Source organism: Etheostoma cragini, chromosome 10, assembly GCF_013103735.1.
Source record: "Etheostoma cragini isolate CJK2018 chromosome 10, CSU_Ecrag_1.0, whole genome shotgun sequence".
Taxonomy (NCBI): Eukaryota; Metazoa; Chordata; class Actinopteri; order Perciformes; family Percidae; genus Etheostoma; species Etheostoma cragini.
Window position 1 is genome coordinate 15,043,528 of NC_048416.1, and position 13,596 is coordinate 15,057,123.

At 40.6% G+C, this 13,596-nt stretch overlaps 2 protein-coding genes across 10 annotated transcripts in view; both read right to left on the bottom strand.

Moving 5' to 3' along the window:
- The window catches only part of LOC117951425 (amyloid-beta A4 precursor protein-binding family B member 2), a 35,671-nt gene extending 34,296 nt beyond the window's left edge, over nt 1–1,375 (bottom strand). For 3 of the 4 annotated variants that reach the window (XM_034883103.1, XM_034883104.1, XM_034883101.1), the window contains exon 1: nt 1,112–1,364. The gene's annotated coding sequence lies outside the window, so the exon portion shown is untranslated. Of the gene's footprint in view, nt 1–1,111 lie in introns of all 4 variants that reach the window. The other variant, XM_034883102.1, reaches the window with a different exon arrangement.
- A 419-nt stretch (nt 1,376–1,794) lies between these two features.
- dele1 (DAP3 binding cell death enhancer 1) lies at nt 1,795–11,006 on the bottom strand. Of its 6 annotated transcripts, none has more exons than XM_034884163.1 (13): nt 10,754–11,006; nt 8,309–8,441; nt 7,795–7,897; nt 6,384–6,528; nt 5,985–6,182; nt 5,803–5,885; nt 5,594–5,684; nt 5,291–5,433; nt 5,006–5,164; nt 4,794–4,829; nt 4,206–4,298; nt 2,851–3,004; nt 1,795–2,683 (listed from the first exon to the last, which is right to left on the bottom strand). In XM_034884163.1, exons 1-13 carry the CDS (start codon nt 10,782–10,784, stop codon nt 2,433–2,435), a joined length of 1,620 nt encoding a protein of 539 aa, XP_034740054.1. In that variant the 5' UTR covers nt 10,785–11,006; the 3' UTR covers nt 1,795–2,432. The 6 variants fall into 6 exon arrangements, with proteins under 6 accessions (XP_034740054.1, XP_034740053.1, XP_034740051.1 ...); XM_034884162.1 differs by having other exon boundaries at nt 1,795–2,686; XM_034884160.1 differs by having other exon boundaries at nt 2,845–3,004.
- Nucleotides 11,007–13,596: the final 2,590 nt, after the last annotated feature.

A 13,596-nucleotide genomic window follows, 5' to 3' on the forward strand; every position in this document is an offset into this window, starting at 1 on the left:
TCTGAGTTGCAGACATTCCTTTTCTTTCCTTTCCCCTCTGACAATGCAGCCAGATCTCCTTTAATTAAACAAAGTGGGCCAAAGAGAGGATGTGAGGGGAGTGGGGAGGAGAGATGATGGCTCTTAGTGAGGGAGAATGTGAGGAGAATGACACAGCAGATTGCAGGACAGTGGGCCACAGTCAAACACACAGAGGTAGTTTAACTGTTGTCCTCAATAAATCTCTTGTGCTCTCTAACAGCAAGCGTCATGCATAAGGCGGACGAGGTTTTAACAGCTTGTCATAGGAAAGCCAAAATACCTAAAAAGACCCATGTATCATTAAACTAACACCTATCATGTATCATTAAACTAATCTTTTTGTTAAGCTGCTGGCCCTCCTTCCTTGTGCGCCTCTGTTGCTTGCATTACAGTGAAATGCAAAGTAAAATATGAAAGAAAACGAAAAGATATACCATCCTTTCCTACTTTATTTACTCACATAATAAAAGTTGTTGACAGACAAAATACAATGCCATCCCTCTATTTTTGGAGCTAGGTTTCATGACAGGATCTGTATCTGCTCTAGCTATTTATACTGTCTGCCTTGTACAGATTTACAGACAAGAGTGCTTTTGTAGCAAGGTCACAAGAAATATCAAATTCGTATCACTTCACATCAATAATATGCTTTGGAAATTCACTGTCAGATGATATTGCAGAGAGCTTGGCCTGCAAGAGGAAACCATTCTCATGAACTTACTCTCTGGAATGGTAGGCCTCTTTCCTCAACTCTGAGCTGCACCCACTGCTTCAGAAATCAAATGCAACAGATGAAAGCACAAGCTGGGAAGAAAATGAACTTGAAAAAGTCGATGATGTCATGGGTGGACTATTCTAGCCCCTCGTTTCTTGCTGCCACCCCAATAAACCCCCTCACTGAAATATCAGAAACAGCTTTAGATCATCTTTAAATCCACCATATGCCGAGGATGCATAGGTGGAGTTATTGCAAAAGCAGTGGTGTCGATATGGAACAGACGCAGTAAATCTTCAGCACCTAGCCTCATCACGACCGCCGCACTGGGAGGGGAGCACATCCCATCGAGAGCATCTATTTACATCCACTCACCGCTTCGGTCAGCCTCCGGGCTTCTGCGCCTCCGCTCAACGACGACACACACACACACACACACACACACACTACTAAGCAGCGCCGAGTTCGACAGCTGCTTAAGTGCTGCTCCGCCCGTAGCTGCTGCCGGCCGCCCGTATTAGATCACATCATCTGCCCTCCCAGCCCGGCTCGGTGCTCGCTGGCGGCCAAGCTGCGCTATCTCTCTGCGCCAGAGGATCCCGGAGCGGCGCGGCGGAGCCCTCACCCAGCCGGCCAATCACTGCCGCGGACGCGTGACGCTCGGCGCACAAAGGAGACGCAACCATAATAAATCTACCGGTGTTATTTTGCAACTCAGGTAATGAAATCCGACATCATCCGAGCCTTACGTCATGCAGTAGTCTGAAGAAATATGAATAGCTTACAGGGCGAGAACGATGATCACATCCGCATCTGGAACACACAGGCACCTTTAGTTCTCTTTAGACAAATAGTGCATGAAGATGGACTCTAAGACAAATTATATTTTCATCTGTAAAGTTATTCCCATACATAACAGCACGAGTCCAGACTATTGCACTGCTTATTTAAAATTAAAGTTATTGTTGTGACTACAGATATACCTCTCTCTGCTCCTAGAATACTGTTTCTGCTCATCAGTGAATTTTAACAGTAATTATACAGTAACAAGACAGCCATAAAACTTATTTTTTGATATTTTTACTAAGCATGTGTCCATGACAGTACAACATCCTCTTGAGAGTGCATCACAATTTACTTTGGCATGTTTAAAGTAAACAGGTTGGACTATCACATAGCTTTTCCCTTTGTTAATTCTAAAGTTGTTCTTTTACAAAGATGGTAATGGTTTTATTGAGGGTTATTATGACACTAATTCAAAGCACTTTGACAGTTTCAGAGGTTTGAATCCAGCAATACAGTTGTGCAGACACAATTATGACATTCCTCTTCTTTTTTTTTTTTTTTAAACATGAGTAAGTATCCAAGTATCCACCTGAAATCATCAACCCACCCAAAGGCACCTAGACCACATTTTCTTACTCACAGGAGATCTTTATGGAAACAAATAATTAACTAAACTTCCATATGTCATTCTACATATAGGACCTTGTATGCAACAACTCTTTCAAACTTACAAAAATACAAATCTTAAACACCATAATGTCTACACATGCATATATAAGATCAAGTATAAAATCTATTCACTCTAATCCAGACTTCACAATATGTACACACTTTGACCTTTCTCCTCTGGTGAAAACACATTCACGCTATGACATACATTCCTCAGTTGGACCTGTGCCGGCTCAGTAAACTATCCTATCCTTACAGTCCACTGGCAGGCTCCTCCCTCAGTGCTGGGGTGGAGGTGACGAGGCGTGGAGGACAGCGGCGGGGGGGCACACAGGCTCCCGGTGCTCCATGAGTGAGGCAGGAGGGGAAGGGTGACGGGGTGACTGGTGGAGAGAGAGACACAACTGGCAAGAGATGAAAGCCGCTTGTTGAGCTGACGGTCGGCTTCAGAGAAACATGGAGCTGAACGGATGGAGCGTAACACGGCATCTTCTGCTGAAAAAGAGAGGGAGACGGAAGAGAAATCCATTGCTCGTTCCCACATATATTATCACTGCTGTCTTGGCTCATTAAAAGCTTTTGACATGCAGTTCCATCCCTAACAAATGCACAAAATGTAATGACCAATAAAAATGTGAAATGTGTGTGCTTACCCTTACTGTAAGTATCACTGGGAGGCGTCATTAAGCTTTTAGCCTGCTTGTTGCCAGCTTGAGCCGCTTGTTTGTAATATTCAATCGCTGTCCTCAGATTCTGCTGCACCCCAAAGCCGCTCTCAAAACACTGACCCAGGAATAGCAGGGCGGTGTTGTCCTGCACACATGAACAACTACAATTACCGCCTTGCTCTTGTCTGCCTCTGCCAACCAGTCAAGTTGCAGTTTACATCCATGTCTGCCCAGACTCAACATTTCGTAGTGGAGACTTTAAGGGCAATTTCATAAAAGGTACTCAGGTACAGCTATCGCCGGGCTCGGTGGCGTAAAATAAAAGTTTTGGCTTTTCCATTTCCTAGAAAAGCCCCTCTCTTCATTTGTGCAGAGAGTGGCTAGAAACTTAATGTAACACATTATCAACCAACACCAGGAACTTAAATAGACATAGGAGTAAAGGGAGAGGATGGAAGATGTCACTATTCAAACAATCACAATAGCCCCATGTGACTAAACACCGGGACATTCAGCAAGGTTGCAGCTCTAAGGAGATTTGTAATAAAAGTAATTGATAGGATTATTTTAACCCAGCACAAATTCTAAGTAGGGATGTTTTACAGAGAAGCTGTGATATCAAAAGCAGGATATGGTGGGGATACTCCTCGCCAGTGCTGTAGTCTACGTGATACACAAGTATACGCAGTATACTCACTAAGAAATCTCCAGGATTTCCATATGCCCACTTGTGCAATGATACATGACATAATTTGTGACAGAATTTTCCCTTAAGATATTTGTATTCACAGATACAGGGTAGAGTAATGTGACAGCAAACTAAACCAAAGCTGCAGAACATGCTGAGAGACTTTCCTCAGCTTTCATCAACCCGCACCTCGCTGACTAATGCCAGTATCCTCCCTTCACTGCACATTTAAGACAAATAGGACTAGCCTTTTTTATTTTTCCTTGTTGCTTTGGGGTCAACTTTTCCAATGTGAAAGCCCCCTTACAGCTTTATATTCCATTATATTTCTGACATATTTTGAATGTGATCCGTGTTTTCCTTCTCATAGGATACATAAAGGTATTCCCAACATAAATTGGTGCATAAAAGTTTATCATTATGCAGGATTAGTCTTTAGATGCTCAAAATTATCCTGGAGGAAGACACCCAGACCTTACACGTTGATATGCTTCACCCCAAAAGGCCCATTCTGAGCCAGAAAAAACAGTGGTACAGTATACCCACTACAATACATTAGACTACTCCACTGCTGTTGTGCATCGCTAATACAGAATGACTGAGAAGGGACCGTGGGAGCCATAGATAAAACTCTCGAAGCATCTAGAAGGGCACTCACTCCGTTCTCTGCTGCCATCTTCAGGTAGTGGACAGACCTGCTGCCGTCTCTCACCGGCTCCTGAGTGTAGACCGAGGCCAGGCAGACCTGAGCCTGAAGATGGAGAGAGGGAGAGATAGTAGATTTACTTCTGTTGGAATACACCAGCATGAAGTGATCCACGGTTAGACAGCATGGTAAATAACAATGACACGATTGTTAAATAACACACAGTTCCTGTGTAATTTGAGTCTTCACAATTTGTTTTACATTATGTAACAAGATGTTGTAAAATGAGATGCCTCTCCCAGGTTTCTAAAACTAAACAGAAAATAAATGTTATATGTTATATATTGTTATATTTTCATGGCTTAACACTGTTGTACTTTTCACTGGCTCTTTCAAATAATTATAATATACCTTTTTCACAAAAGACATTTTGACTTAATAATAGTTAATAGATTTTACTGAGAACATTAATGTTTACTCTGTTCTATTAAAATGTCCCAGTAAGCCATGACAGTGTGAGAGTGAGCCAACATAGACAATACCAGGATCCTAAAACTGAAGCTGCCAAATTAAATACAACCAACATTTATTTTTATTTACCCGCTCTTTTTCTACTGTGAGATGTCTAAATGTCTCCTGTAAAAGATGATTTTTTAACAAGTTATTAAATGAATAAGTTGAAGTACAGTTTCGCATAAAATGCACTGTTGGAAAATTATTATGTCAGGTGTTGTTTAATAGTACTTGAATGCACCACAGTTGAAAACGACATTGTCTGAAAGATGAACAAGGATTTTGTCTTGATTTCTTACCTTGGTGAGTCCAGCTGCAGCAGCCAGTTCCAGTAAGTGGATGGCGGTATTCAGCTCCTCTAAACTCTGCTGCCCCCTGCTGGTCAGGAGCAGCTTTGCATAGCGGTACTGAGCCTGACTGTGACCCCCAACTGCTGCCTGCCCGTAGTAATACAGAGCCTTGAAAAGAAAACACACAAGAATGATCTCTCAACACAGAGTTAATATATAGGAGAAGCGCGAGTATGATTATTTTAAGAATGATGAAGCACTCAAGAAAGTAAAGTGTGCTGTCTGGATTCTCACTTTCTCTTTGTTCTTGCTGACTCCTCTGCCTTTCTCGTAGCACACACCCGTGTTAAACTGGGCCTTGCCGTAACCCTGCTGAGCTGCAGCTACAAAACAAGTAAAAGCTTCCTTGTGCTTCTCATTCTTGGAACTTTGTAGACCTGCAATAAACACAGAGATGAAGATATGAGCTATGGGAAGAGGAAAATTTAAAAAAGACTACAAAAAGGAGAACATTTGGTTGGTGTAAAATGGATTGCCTTGAGTAGGAATGAATGTGTGAAAGTGATCTGGTGTGTAACTGTGTCAATATATCACTACCGATGATGTTAAGGATAACGGGAATGCTGGTTTCGCCCACGTGTCTGAGATTTAATGCTGCTCCTGCCAACCTCTCCTCATCAGACATGTCCTGTAAACACAGAAGAGGAGGAAAAACAACAATTACGCTGAGACGACAAGTTACAAAGAAGAACAAAAATGCTGCATTAAAACAAACTGCACCCAAACTAAACGAGATAGTCTTTCACCTTGTCATTATTATCTTTAGTCTCTGTGTTGTCTTGGTTAGCATCGTTCTGCAAAGGATAGGATGCTGACAGAAGGGATTCCTCTGTGAGTCAAGGAAGAACAATGTCATTTTCACCACTCTTACAAATGTGAGCGTAAACATCTTTAATCAGTCTTGACTACCAGAAAGACAAGCACGAACCAGGTATAGTAGAATCCTGGTTCAGGAGTGGCTTCTGTTGGTCAGAGAGGGAGCAGTCAGCAGTCAGACGGTCCTGTTCACCGCTGCTCACAGCGTCACCTGTACTGCTGCCCAGAGACTGATCTTGGTCGTGTCTCTCCGGCACCACCGGCAGACACAACACACTGCTTCCTCTGGGCAGGACATCTCGTCTAGACACTGGAGAACCCAGACAACAACACTAAATTAGGATTTTCATTTTCACACAAATTTACCAAAAAGGAAACACTTTTGGATTTAAATTATAGATAATTAAATATATCTTGTGTAGAACTATCCTGGCAATGGGTTTCAACAGTTTATGCGAAAACGGTGAAACATCAGTGGACTTAGAAGCTTAGTTACAATAATGTGACTCACAGATCTCCAGCAGGATGCGGTAGCCGCACTTGTGCAAAGTGGAGGGTGCTGTCAGGGCTCCAGGGATCGGATTGGGCTCAGTGCTTGAGGAGAACTGGGAGTGGATCTTCCTGCAGATCTGCATAAACAGAACTGCTGCAGCACCCTGTGGACAGACATCACTCTCATGAGAACACGAGATGTGAGACATGCACTGCTACTCCTAGTACCATCATACTGTAAACAAGGAATAGCCAACGATGTGTCACGGTCAGCCAACTGTCAGCAGGCTTCCATTCCAACCAAAACTCTACACAGTAAGTAGTGCTGAAGAAAAGAAGCAGCGAGTTGCAGATTGAGACTATGTGTTGGTAAGCAGTGTTCGTTAGCAACTGGGAACCATATCATGTTGTGAGCGCCATCTCATATTTTGGCAAAAGGCCAAATGTGCCACAATGCCTGATTCATATGTGTTTAATGGCTGTATTTTCTCTTACATGCATAACATGAGCTTCTACAAGGAACTAGTGTGATTGTTTTGAGTTTTTAGTTGATACAGTTAAAGAGACAGCACTTTTAGCATGAAACAAGTGTAGAGATGAGAACAGTGGCACAGTGTCGTCAGCAGCAAAGACCACAGTTTTGGAGGTGGACTGGTTTTGAATGGTTGCTTTGATGTCTGTTCTTTTTCCCATAAAGGTTGTAGTTGGTAATTGTGATCACAGTTAGTTCTACACTGATTTAAAGGTGGAGTCTGTGGTTCTGATAAAAGATTGTTGACACTTGAACTCAACACCCATACAAATCCACCAGTCAGTGCTCCTTCAGAACAAATTCACCATCCCTCTCGCTCCCACGGTCATTTCTTTCTACATCCATAGCCATTCCCCTGTCCTGTGCATGAGCCCAAACCGAATAGTGTTGGGTGGCTTGGTCCGACATGAGTTGTTTGTTTCCCATTTACAGAGCCAGGACTGTGGATGAACACCATTTTTCTTTTCAGTGCAAACATAGCTAGCAGACCGCAAAGAGACATTTGCTGAATTTGCCAAAAATTGTATTGGACGCTGACTTCACCTTTAACAGAAATAGTGCATGGGAGCGAGGTTATTATGCACTATTTCTCCAATCAGTCTAGATTTACAAGTAATACTGGACATATCAGTATTATGGTTTTGTTTTGCTGTATAGTATTTGTTTTGCTGTTGTATAGTATTTGTTTTGCTGTTGTATAGTATTTGTTTTGCTGTTGTATAGTATTTGTTTTGCTGTTGTATAGTATTTGTTTTGCTGTTGTATAGTATTTGTTTTGCTGTTCTTAATTTATGAATTCCCTGTGCGGCGTCCTTGAGTGCCAAGAAAGGCGTTTTTAAATAAAATGTATTATTATTATTATTATATCAGAAAACATGTTTTGATAATGAAGACATACCCATCCCACAGCGTCCAGGGCTGTGTAACGTGGGAGCTCAGCATAGCCGAACTGAAAGCTCCTCTGTTTCTTCCTCCTCCTTCCATTCTCCTCTTTCTGAGCGCTAACAGAAAAACAGTACAGACAACATATAACAAGTATATGTCTGTTTCTATTTCCAGTATATTGTATGAAGGCATCACAGAAATACTGTGCTTAAGGCACAAGGCTTTGTTTTTGTGCGCTTGACTAACAATGTTCATGCTTACAGCAGATGCTGCTGAATGATGCAACCAGCTGAAAGGGAGGCAGCAAGAGAGCTGCGGGTGGAGAACGGGTTCAAAGAAGGGGTAAAGGAACAACAAAGGAATGGGATGAGAGTAGACCCTGAGGTTTGACCTTAAAGTTTTTCTTTTCATCAGCTGTTAATATGTGAGATCAAAGTGAGACCCCCCGGGTGTATTTCCTTCTTTCCAGGCTTTTCTCATCAGACCTGGACAAAGGTTGAACGGTGAAAAAGAAAGGATAGAAGTACCTGATGTCGGAGGTGTGTCGTGAGCTGGAGAGGACAGCTGAGCTGTTGATGACCTCAACCTCCCCCAGTCCCTGAGACTGCCCCTGGTTCTGGGGAAGTCGCAGGGGGGTGCTGCCATGGCATCGGTGCAGAACTGAGAAGTAATGGGAAGACAAAAAGAGCACAAATGAGACTATAATGTCCAGTGTTCAAATGTCAGGGAGATATAGGATTCAGCCTCCTCAAAACTACCCAACATACAAACCATGGTCTGTAATTTCTAAATAAATTCCAAGACAATTTTGATTTGATTCAATTTAGGGGCTGCGTTCGACATGAGAGGATTTCATGTGCCCATTTAACGTGAATTCCATTTATATCAACTCACAAAAAGCAACTAAAATATTATTGAACAATTACTGAGCTCTTCCAGCCATTTAAAAGAACAACAAAATATTATTTTTCATTAAAAGAAAAAATTTCTTTCATCTTAAAGATGATATGTACCCGCTGCCCTTTGCTGGGTGTCATCCCCTCTCTCCTCCGCCCTTTCCTGTCTATCTGCACTAATGATACCAAATGGATATTTTGATCCAGACTGATGTATCGTTACACCCCAATTTACTTTTGTAGTTTATAAGAAGTTGTGGATTTCCAAAGCAGAGAACTGCTCCATTTAGGAATCCAAGTGAACATGTATTTATTATTCCTTTATCACTGGAACTATGTCCTCCATTTATGCTGAAATTTGACATTGTTGCGCGCGTAGCTGACCTGCTGTGCACTGACAAAGACACTCTCTAGATAAGATACAAGAACTAATTGGAATTTATTAACTAGAAGTATCTCATATTAGCACATAATAAGCACCACATTACAAAATGCTTTTCAGAGACCTTTTTTCTAAAACAGCTAATCTGTTCATTTCTACAAAGGTGCAGGAAATTACGGGAGGCATAAAATAAAGTGGTAGCTACTGTTACTATGCTGTACTGCCAATATGACGGCGTAATAGAATCTAAAAACGTCCGTAAGATTTAATTAATCATGCTTAAAACTGACCATTAAATCATTCGCAAATGATTCATTACCTATATAACCGATTTGGGTAACATCTCGTAAATATACCGTTACATTATCGGTGTTTTCCTTAGGTTTGTGGAAGACTTAGGTGCATGTATTTGGTGGGGGTTTAAGCATTCTTCCTTAAGAAAATGTTACGTTTTTTCAAAGAAATGTAATTCCCACATACATGTTGTGGCCCGTTAGTGGGATTTTGCGTCTCTTTGTAGTCGTGTTGTGTCTCTTTTTGGTAATTTTGCGTCTCTTCTTCCAATAATTTTGAACAGTTATAATCAACAACATCTGTGTCTTTTCTCAGGGTTTGTTTTGGGTCTCCGTGGTCATTTGGCTACTCTTTGTAGTCGGTTTGTGTCACTTTGTGGTAGTTTTGCGTCTTTTCTTCACCTAATTTTGGACCGTTATTATAACTGTATTTGTGTCTAAAACGGAAAAGAGCAGATGAAAAAAACACTCAAAAAACTCAAAGACCAAACTTGCTAAAGAAGTCCAACTACAATCATTAGATTAGTTACATTTTTTGGCTTTAGGTGATGCTCAAAACGGCTCTGATTATGTTATTATCTCAAATCAACTACCTAGCATCTTGAAATTGATGTTTGGTATTTGGTCAGATTTAAATGCCATTTGCAGCAGCACTTAGACACAATATTGAAAGTCCTGAAATATCATCAATTTACAAAGGAATAGGCTATTAAAACCCAAGTGATGAGATCTGGCTGGTTGGTGTGTACACTGACTTGCATGACAATAAATGGCATTATTACAAAGAGTGTCAGGGTATTATGATGACAGAGGTGTAGAATTGCAGTGCATTACAAATGTATAGTTTCTCAAACCTATATGTGTTACACAGACGTATACAGGGATGAGTAAAACACAAATATAAGTTATGTAAATCAGTAATAGCTTATAAGTAAATCCATGACAACGAAAAAGTAATACAATTAAATTAGTGTTACTATAAATAATTAAGATAATAAGAGACACAGACAAATAATTTAACACAAATACCACACAGCATACAGAGTCTACAGTATAAGGCGTGTGCGCAGGTCACGTTCTTGCTATTTGACAACAGTTGGGCCATAGTTACACCGCCCCAGCGGGTTAGTAACCGTTAGTAACAGGAGCTGACTGCCCTGACTTCGACCAAAATAAACCGGGTGACGGTGTCGGTTGCCCTCACAGAGTAGTAACTAAAATAGAGAAGGAAGTCTACGTTTTTCTTATTTATGAATTGACTTCACTATAACCCCTAACGGTAGCTTCAAAAAAGTTAACGTTTAGCAACACGGGAATAACTACAAAGGGCGTTTGGTTCTTAATAACAGCGATACCTGAAGAAACAACATGGCACTGACGTTATGTAAACGGGGAACTCACCTCTTCCAACAAAACCTTGAACTCTCCACATGGTTTGTTTTTCACGGCAACTTTAACTAAAGAATTGTCTCCGAAAAGGCATGTTCAGCTTCACCTGGGGCTGGGGCTCAGACTCTGGCCCCATGAAGTAGCCGTTCTTGTTACGGGTCTCTCTCCAGCAGCAGTTTGGCTACTGGTAAATAAAATCTGTCACGAGATGTGATCGGAAGATCACCAACCCGGAAGTGTCTCAGGTGACGAGTGTGAGAAGGCTCACAGCGTCACAGCGTCACCATGTGGGGCGATGGGGAACGACAGACCGACAGGAGTCCAGTGGAGAAGTATAGTACCAAGTAGTAGATCTACTTAACTCCCCGATGGTGCCAGTACACCACAAACCCCATTTTAAAATATAGAACAAAATATATATTGGAGGTTCAGGCTGCATAAATACGGAACTGCATTTTATAAAACGTCATTCTAGAACAAGTGCCTGTCTCTCAGTTTGATTTTAGCAATGCTAGAATAATACCCTGAGGGGATTTGTATTAAATACCTCAATTCATGAAAAATCAATCATTTGTAGAGATCTAACTTACCAAGGAAAGCAATATTTTACTTTCAAATGTTTTCCAAATTTCTGCATAGAGACTACCAGTCTTCATGGCATGTCTAATCAACTAAATAATCACCTTTTTGGCAATAATTTATAGAGTCCTTGCTTCTGTAGCACTTCTCTCTCATACACAATTTCTCTAAGGCCACATCAAGGGAAGGTTTTTCTTAGGATTATAGTGCCAGCTCAGTGTTTATTGTCTATCTATCTATCTATCTATCTATCTATCTATCTATCTATCTATCTATCTATCTATCTATCTATCTATCTATCTATCATCTATCTATCTATCTATCTATCTATCTATCTATCTATCTATCTATCTATCTATCTATCTATCTATCTATCTGCCTGTCTATCTGTCTGTCTATCTATCTATCTATCTATCTATCTATCTATCTATCTATCTATCTATCTATCTATCTATCTATCTATCTATCTATCTATCTATTTATCTATCTATCTATCTATCTAGATGAATACAGGATTCACTCATGCATGGAATCAGGGGTTGATTTACTTAGCAAACCGCCCACAGCTCATCAGTCACCCTGCAAAACAGTTTGGCTTTTTTTAGTTGGCCCATGGTTCAAACAGTGACGCACCCCCTGACTCTTACTGGAAACACACATTCTTCTAGTCAGACGGGGCTAAACCGGGGGCTGTGAAGAGATCTGCCATTGTAAAGTCAGATTAAACTTGGAATAATTTACTCCAGTTTCCATGGTGACACAGTGATTTTTGTCTTTCACTCACCATCCTCCTTGGGCGTGTGAGTCTAGCCTGCAGTAGTTTGTAATGTTAGTAAATCTCTGCACTGCCAAATAATATTTGCAGATTTGCCTGGGGCCAAATCTTTCTGGGCAATAAGGAAAACATGAAGTTGAGCTGGAAACAGAGTCCCACTAGACCTAACTAATTGGGCAGTTTGTTACCATGTTTCAGTCTGTACTCAAGTTCTCAAGTTTAGGAAATGTAAAGCAGGGAGGGGATTTAATAAGTGCTAAGCAATTTTTTAAATCTCATTAGCTCTTTCTTGTAACTTTTAAACCACTTCTCCACTTCTACAAAGTAATGGAGCTGGGTATTATTGAAGGCAGTGGTGGAAAGGAACTAAGTAGGCAACATTTACTTACAGTTTTTCCCAATCAATTTGGCACCTTTACTGTAACAAACTTACAATGTCAAAACTTCACACCACATGGTACATTTAGCGCACCTCTCTATGTGACCTGCAAAAGGGGATTACACAATCAAAAGAATAAACTCCTCAAATGTAAATAAATCCATCAATGAATAAATCATTGTCATCAAAACAAAAAGGTTCCTAAATCATTGCTTGGACCAAAGCAGCCACAGTGCAAAGACATCTTGTCAAATGGCATTGTACTCTGAAGGTGATAGTTACCCACCATGTAATATTGTCCAATTGCAACGTATACTTGGGCAGCTGAATAGTATTGATGTTAGACATGACAAACACTATACTTTCAACAAAACATTACTTTCTCATTGTGTGTACACACCAGCCAACCGCATATACATAAAGAAAGCTTGTACAGAAAAAAAAAGATATACAACTGCAAAATTATCAGGAACTAATAAACAATATGTACAAGGAAAAAAAAACACAGGCTGCATGCTCCGACCAGCCTTTCTCTGGCTTGTCCATGTCCTCTGTGTCCCCCTCTCCCCCTTTCTCTCCCCTTCACCACACCACCCCCTTTCTTATGCCCCTTCAACTTGCAGCTGTAAAGAACTTACCCTTGCAGTACACAGTAAATGTGTTTGAGAATGGATTGGTTATGAGTTGGACAGCATTTACACTTGGCTGCTCTAAATTGTGAGGAAATTGAATTGTTACCCATCTAGTCTCAGTTTATCCGTCTGACAAGTATTACAACAATACCATATAACTATTACTTTTCTAATGCACAGTATGTGTGACAGCAGTGTGTTGGTTGCTCTATTTAGCGCAATGATTTATTCAATGAATATGCGTACAGTTGCATTTGAGAGTAATATGATTCAGTAACAAATTAATGCAAATCATGTTGGCAATTACAAATTACTATAGTCAACTGACATAATGTTCATATTAATAGTCTTACAGTTTACAGTTTAACATTTAGTAGTCATTTCGACAATTGTGCCAAAGCGATTGAAAAAAACTGTAAGTACTCTCTGTTAGTAAAATTAGGAGGTATTAGTACTCTACTTCAGTACATTTATTGAATGCTACTTTATG